This window comes from Pundamilia nyererei, unplaced genomic scaffold (genome assembly GCF_000239375.1).
Source record: "Pundamilia nyererei isolate P.nyererei 1_Seehausen unplaced genomic scaffold, PunNye1.0 scaffold00032, whole genome shotgun sequence".
NCBI classification, from domain to species: Eukaryota; Metazoa; Chordata; class Actinopteri; order Cichliformes; family Cichlidae; genus Pundamilia; species Pundamilia nyererei.
In genome coordinates, this window is record NW_005187433.1 from 4,307,683 (window position 1) to 4,315,862 (window position 8,180).

Consider the following 8,180-nt stretch of genomic DNA (forward strand, 5'->3'; position numbering starts at 1 on the left):
GATGACGATGGATGGATGGATGGATGGACAAATGAATATTATCAGTCATGGATTGACCTCCTTGGAGCTGTTATTGAAGCATTGTGGGATCATCTTGACAAAGAACAGAACCAGACGCCAACATTCAAAGAATAGCTTGAAGAAGAAGCCTGGAGAACTATTCCTGAAGACTGCTTGAAGAAATCACTAGAAAGCTCACCTAAGACAGTTTAAGCTCTGCTAAAGAATAAACACAGTCATACCAACTATTGACTTTAACCTCATTAGGATTGTGCAAACTCTTATCTACTGTATTTCCACGTATGTTTGGACGTGTTTCAATTAATTGCTGCACCTATCTCCGATTTTTCTAGCAAAATAAACAGAAAAAAGGGTTTGCTCAAAACTTGTGACGTGTTGTATACACACACACACATACACACACACACACACACACACACACACACACACACACACACACACACACACACACTACTGCTACTTTCCCTTTCCTAATATTGTGCTTTTACTAATGCTGGCTCCCTGGTTTCCTGACTTCACATACTGATACATACGCATGCACACAGACCCATAAAGAGAGACAGTGACCGTTTGTGATGGTAGGCGATTAGCTGCTCTGGCGCTAATTGTGACTTTCACAGAGGGGACAGATCTGACATGTGTCCAGGGACTCAGCTCAGAGCTTTTGCTCCAAAGTGTCACAGAAAACGATGCCATCTGTTCACCGACAAGGTGGCCACGGAGATGAAAAGAAAGTGGGGCAAATGTGTGTGCAGTCCTGCCACATATACTGTATAACTGAGTGTGACTGGCTTGTAAGGGCAATTAAGACAAAGGCACAGTGAAAATGTATTTACGTGTGCATAAATAGATAGTGAATTAATGACAGGGGGAGAAGAGAACGACAGAAGCTGAGAGTAAGAAATGAAGAGACGGGAAACAAGACGGGGGATGTGATTAGAGAATCAGAGTACATAAATTGCATTTGCTTCGTAGGATCTTTGATAGATTAGAGAGAACTGATCAACTTATCTATTTTATGTTTATCACAGAAGCAGTGTTATTTTGATTGCTCAGAGCCGTTAGTGGTAACTTTTCTTTTAGCGACTGAGTTTTTAAGAAATATCAGACATATAACTCATTAAATCCAAATGTTAAGCAAAGAATGTTGAATAAAAAACAACTCCTTTGCTTGTCTGGTTTAATTAGTAACATCAGCAGTGACACAATTGATCTCTAAATAAAATGATTAGATAAAATAGAAATATTCATCCGTGTTAAGCCGCATGTATCTTTGATGTACTTCTAAATGTTATTTTTGTGAGTAAGCTTATCTATTGTGTCTCTCATCTCATGCTAATTAACGAGATGATAGGTGTGGTTCAGCTCAGTCCTTTGAGGAACCGGCTTAGCTCAAGGCCTCTGACCGATGAAGAGACGAGCGGCAGAAATGCTCAAGTCAGCAACGCTGTCTCATCAACGCTAAATGAAAATGTGCTGATTAATTTCTCTTCAAACTGTGAACTCTCAATCAACCCTCGAGCCACAAAAATGCAGCCTCTATTCATAAATGTGAAAAGTAGGTCTGCTGCAAGAACAAACCTCATAAAAATTGCATGCTTGTTTTGCTCTTTATAAAACAGACTGCATTTTGAGACTCTTCAAGTAAAACAACGACGACGCAATTAAAGTGTTTTCTTTCTTTGCTTTGTTGTGGTTTTCTCTTTGCCTCTTTTGCTGCTGACCTTTTTTTCTTTTCCACCCACAGTTATTCAAATTCATGTTTTAACAATCCACTTAACCTTCGCTTGTTTCTCATCTATCCCTTCGTTGTGTCTGTGCTCAATTCATGATTCGAATTCTTGCAGGTGCAATCCGACTATGATCGGCTGAGACAGACTTTTGCTGTAGTGAGTCAGGAGAGAGACGTGGCCCAGGAGCAGAGGAGCCAACTCCAGGAAAAAGTGGATAACCTGGAACACGTTTTAAAGGTGGGACAAATTTTTTTGCCTTAATAATATCAGATTTGAGATCCTCTGTGCTATTTGACCACACATAAACCCCTGGACTAAAGATTTCACTCATTTCTTGTATAAATTTTATTGTCTTACCTACTTTTCGCACAGATTTCAGATGTAATTACCTGTAATTATTATTCAGTTTCTGTGCATTTATTTGAATCTAAATTTAGTTCAACAGACCACTAAACAATCTGTAAAGTCAACCACACACCTGTTGTACCTATGAGTAGAAGATGTGATGACCCAAGCCTAAACCACCTTTTCTTGCTTCTTTTTCTCCATTACATCAATCCATCTCACTCCATTTCTCCAGCATTCCCATCTTCTTCATAGTCCAACATGTGTTCACTTCAGTAGTCCTCACACCAGTCACGATAACTGATTTTTCAGGCCCAGTTTTACTGTCACTCTTTCGGAAATATTCCCATTTCCCATGCATTTGTGTCCTCAGAAAACCTGAGAAGGAAACTGAGGCAATACATGAGGTGTAGTGTCACCGGCTTCATGGAAAGGCTGTTTTCTTTATTGTGTTCTGGTCTGCCAATAGTAATCAGACACAGTCTCGCTGCACTGCGAGAGGGACTCTCATTACAAATCCTCGCCTCCCTGCATCTCCTATCGATTGTGTGTCTGTCAGGATATTTGAGAGCGAAATGTACCCGCATGAGAAAAACTGACCAGCTCCCCGATACAGCAGAGAAAGCTTTGTCACTTTCTCATTGTGCATTGATTATGGAGACAAAGAAATAATTTAGAGAAAATTACACAGGATAATGTGGGTGGAGAAAGCAGAGATGGTAGAAACACAGTGTGAAAGAACAGAAAAAGACCTGGTTCAAAACTAATGAGATGCAGCACTGTCTGTGTTATTTTTAATCATATAATCTGATAACAAAAGTTTTCTTTTTGTTGTTTGTTTTGGTCAAAGTCTGGTATACAAGTTAGAACACAAGGTGGGAGGAAATAATTATTTGATCCCCTGCTGAATTTGTGAGTTTGCTCACTTACAAATAAATGAAAAGTCTCCAATTTTTATGGTAGTTCAGCGTTAATGCAGGCAGACAGAATATCAACCAATTATCCAGAAAAGAATAGACATTTGATCCTCTTCAACCCAGCCTGAATTCTGGCTCTCACCGATTGGCTGTGTTTGGGTCTGGAGCTCCATGCAAGATCCTGATGAGAATGATCGTGAGAAAGGTGGTGGATCAGACCAAAACTACATCGGAGGTGTTTGTTAATATTCTAAAGGCAGTTGAGACCACAGTCACCGAGGACACCAATGGTAACACACTTTGGCATAATGGATTAAAGTCTTGAAGCAACTGTAAGGTCCCCCTGCTCAAGGCCACATGTACAGGCCCGACTTAAGTTTGCCAGTGAACATCTAAATGATCCAGAGAAGGCTTGGGAGGCAGTGCTGTGGAGAGATGAACTCAAAATCAAGCTCTTTGGCATCAACTTGTTTGCCATACACGGAGGTGGAAACATATTCTTTTGGGACGTTTTTCTCCAGAGGGTGCAAGACAACTTTACCACATTTAGGGGCCAGTGGTTTGGGCCTCGTACCACGAAATCTTGGATGAGAACTTAGACAGCAAGAACACTAAAGATGGGTTGTGGATGGATCTTTCAGCATGGTAGTGACCCAAACCATACCACCAAGGTACCATAGGAGTGGGTAAAGAAGGAAAACTTCAAGGTCATGATCTCTTAGCCCTGCGATGTTTGGAAACCTGGTAACCAACTACAAGAAATGCTGCTGTGCTTGCCAACAAGGGTTTCTCCATAGAGTACTAAGTCATGTTTTCCTCATTTCATTCAATGTCATGCAAATCAATTTATAATTTTCACATAATTTGTTTTTTCAGGATCTTTGGTTACTATTCTGTGTATTCATTACAATGGAACTACTATAAAAATGAGAGACTGTTAATTTCTCTGTGAGCAAACATACAGAGGATCAAACACTGCCGTCTTTAACCTCCTAAGACCCGAACTCTTCCACGACATGCATTTTTAATTTCTCTTTGATATTTGGGCATATTGGGACCCAATGAATGTAAAAACAAAGAATTACCAGATTTTTTTTTTTACCTTATTTTTGTTTTTAAGAAAAATAAGAGCCACATATGAGGATATTCGTTTAAAACTGCGATAGAACAGTAGCAGTATAATGTCCCCGTAAGTGGATATCAGGCCCTTGCAGAGCAAAATTGAGTATTTTGGTCTAAATAACCCAAAATGTGATGTCCACATATGTGGACGTCAGGTCCTAAGAGGTTAAAGCGAGCAACCAATTTAACTAGGAAACAGATTTTTTTTAAAAAGAAAAAACCCCACTATATTGTATTTAGTAGCTTTTTTTCTTATCTGTGGCCGTGGCTCATGTTACACTTACAAAACAGAGTTTAAGATGGTAAGATTTTCATTGGCAGTGATCAGAAGGGACAGGATTAGAAATGAGAACAAACATATAAACTAAGAATCTGCAGTGACATCAGACCTTTGTTAGACATGTATGTGTGTCAACAGAGGTAAATCCAGAGTGTAGTCTTAAAAATTGTGAATTATAGTATTATAGTATAGTATATAGTATAGAATTATAGCGTTATTATAGTAATGTGATGGAGAGCTGACCATTATCAGGCCGTGATTTATCTTCCAGTTGGATTTTGGGGACCTCCTGGCTTTTGTTTTGGTATACTGTTGACAGATGTTTTTAATTTGCCAGTGTCTTCCTCCTCATTCAGTAGAGACACAACCAGTTTATGGATGTTGACAAGTGAGACTGTCCCGAGGAACAGCCAAAGCATTAGCTCCAAATAAAGTCTGAAACTTCTCAACAGCAATTTTAAGTCAGTTCATAAGACGTCATGAGTTTTATAGGCAGTCAGTTGCATTTTTTTTTTCAGGTGCCTGATGTCACGTGCTTTTAATGCCCAGTTAAATAGAGTCTGTTTTGATTCCTGTCTCTAATAAGTCAGCATCTTTCTTTTGCTGTTTCAATCCAGTCTTAGTCAACTTTTCAAGGCCTCGAGTCCACATCAAGCAGTGTAGGCCTTGGATAACTCTGCAGTAGTCCAAGGGTTGGAGCTGTTTGAAATTGTAATAAGTTAACCAAAGCAGATAAAGTGAAGGATCGCAGATCTTTTTAAAATGACAAAACGAGGTGTTTAAATGCAGGCGTGACCATTGGTTCCCGTGTGAAAAAGCAAGGGTTAAAAAAGCAGTTTCACTAAGGCTCCAGTGACAGCCTCTCAGCTACCCCGGTCCTCTGCAGCTTAGAGCTTCTCCATGATTATGCAAAGCAGCGACTGGCTGCTCAGGACACCTCGAAGCCACTCCCGGAGGTAAAGAAGATTTTCTTTTTTCAAGGGAGAAAGAACAGGGAAAAAAATATGAATGTCAGAGCTTTCTAAGCTGTCTTTTCTTCTTAAGCTCACAGAGACATCCTATGGCCTTAATTCTGTTTCTGCAAGATGTGGCAGCTGGTTGTGACTTCATGCATAGATACTGTACAGTCATGACTTGGCTAATTTGGCAAAGGGTAGATTTGGATCAGGAGCGACTATGCGTGACAGCTTTGTGTAAGTCAGTGCAGACTATAGAGTATGTGTGGTGCCAGAGATATATATGTTACAGAAGCCAGTGTTACTTAATGCTCTTCTCTTCACGTACCTTGCCTCTTAAGTGACATCGTATGTGAGGGTGCAAAATCTTTAAACTTTAAACAACCAACATATAATGTGCTAATTACTAAGCTTAACGGGCTGCTAGTTGGCAGATCTCTAAACTGTCATATAGAAGCAAGCTGTTTTCTTCCACTTCAGCCTTAGATAAACTAGGTGGTAATTGATATTAATATTTTTATCCAACTCTTGGCAACCTTTCAAATGAATTGCTTGGTTTAATCTTTGAGGATTAGGCAATGCTTCACTTCAATTTGTGGGATTTATTACACTGAAGCTGATGCAACAACACTGTGGCTATTCCTATTTTTCAAGCAGTCCTCATTTTTCCTCAGAAATGGATGCAATGTCGCTAAATCAGGTGGACAGGGCTCAGATTCCTCAAAAGCTCTTGCCAGAGTGGTAGAGAGAATAGATTTACTCAATGACATTGAAATGTGAGAATACTGTTTTCAACAAAAGATTGCAGCTGGGTAATTTATTATTTTTGCAGTAGGGTTGGAAATAATCTCTCCTCCTTCTGCTTCCTCTGTTTCTTCCTAGCATATGCATGAGGCTGTAGAGCTAAAGCAACAGTTGCAGACAGAGCATGAGCAAGCCTTGGTGGCCCTTCACACCAAGCAGAAGGAGATCAATCAATTGCAAAAGGTATGTTTAAAAACCGCTTTAAGTCTATACTTTTAATACTTTTGGCAGAATCCCTCCTTGGTTATCAACTTTTGTGTAGTGAATTTATGCCAAAGGTCTTTGTTTGGATAATGATGTGTCTTGAGCCACTTTATGCTGAATCACTGCTACTGTATCAGAAAATACAGATACCTCATATAGCCCGCCCCAAAATCAACAGATGTGATTACAAATGCAGCCATGGTCCCTTTGATCGTGTGATGAAGAACACGGCTAAAAATGCTGCGTTTGTAGTTGCTGATATATTTGTACACATTACAAATATCTTGCAGCATGAAGATCTGACCTGTTGTGGTTGTTTTATTCTTTTTTGATATTTCGTAAAAAAAAGGATATACATGTGCGCATGTGTTCCTGCTTACTGTTTCCTTCGTATGATGGTGACTGAAATAATATCAAATACCTTCTGGATTAGACCACAAGTTTAACATGATGAAAAGTGTCTCTTTCTCGGAAGTCTGTGAGGTTTGTTTGTCTCATTTTGGTCCCATTTTTGCATTGATGTTTGTTCAAAAGAGAATCATTAATGTTCAAAGATGCAGATCATTCAAACTGAGACAAATTGATTTGCACAGTCGCTCAAGAGTGGGTTTAATTTCACTGCCTTTAACAGCCAGTACTTGGACACTAACATGTCCTAAAATAAGCCAGTTGCTTTTTATTGGAGCTGTACCATCAGAAGTAGGCATCTCTTCAAGTACCAGCTCTGTTTGATGAACCAGTGAGCATCCGCCAGGGTATTGCGTTGACAGTATGTCAGCTGTGTACTGTCTATTCTACCTCATGGACCGTGATCACAGTGTCAGCTGTCATTGTGTGTTTCTGTGTGTTCTCTGCAGGCTTGGGTTCAAACTGACCAAGAGCATGAGGAAGCAGTACACCTGTTAGAGGTACAGTAAGCTGAACGAACCCTTATGTTTCCTGGATTGCTGTGTTTCTTAAACATAGTGGAGCTTTCTGTTTTAACCAGGCGAATCAAAACACATCCTTAAGATGGTTCATGTAGTATTGGGTCAGTTTTCCAGATGAAATAAGGGGAAACATGGATAAGTTGGTGATGAAGCTCTCCTTTTTGGAACATATGGAAAAGACTCGAAGCTTGTCTATGTATCAAGTTAGCTGCTGTAAAACATCCTGTCTGGCTCTACTACAGCACCCAGTGCTTTGAACTAGCCTTGAACTTTTAGCTTCAGTTTTAGCTTCATGGTTATTTCCATCTTCTTTTATGGAGCAGGAAGTGGCCATATTTAAATGAGATAGTGGAGTGTTAAATTATAAACTAAGGCCAGTAATCTTGATTGTACATATCATATCTATGGGTGCAGTGTGGAGACTTCTTCGATTGTTTTATAGTATAACAACTGCACAGCAAGCTATATTAATTGTCTGATATATTAAAAGTACTGTAAGAGGCACAAAGACACCACAGAGATGGTCAAAATGTCCAACGCTGGGCTCTAAAAGTGAGAATTTTAGGCTATGTCCACACGTAGGGTGTTTGCTAAAACTGAGATTTTTCTGAGGTCATTTTGAAAAACATCTCAGTCCAAATGTAAATGCAAAGAGCGATCTACTGTCTGTCAAGAACATGCCAAAGCAACAAGCTGCGATATAAACGTAACTGGGAGGAAATGTTAGCTAATCAAAAGCTCACAATCTGACATCAAAAAGGAGATGAAAGCGCACACCTTTGATGTTGCAAGACACAATATAGAGTTTTTCTTTCCAACATTCAATTGTGTAAATGCAGAAACTTGAAGGTTGTTTTTTTTTTTAAAAT

At 39.5% G+C, this 8,180-nt stretch overlaps 1 protein-coding gene across 7 annotated transcripts in view; it reads left to right on the forward strand.

Annotated features, from left to right (window-relative positions):
- The window catches only part of rimbp2a (RIMS binding protein 2a), a 72,075-nt gene that overhangs the window by 42,377 nt on the left and 21,518 nt on the right, over positions 1-8,180 (forward strand). For all 7 annotated transcript variants that reach the window (XM_013909866.1, XM_013909861.1, XM_013909864.1 and 4 more), the window contains exons 5-7: positions 1,869-1,991; positions 6,257-6,361; positions 7,240-7,290. In XM_013909866.1, the coding sequence (XP_013765320.1) occupies positions 1,869-1,991; positions 6,257-6,361; positions 7,240-7,290 (279 nt within the window). The remainder of the gene's footprint in view (positions 1-1,868; positions 1,992-6,256; positions 6,362-7,239; positions 7,291-8,180) is intronic.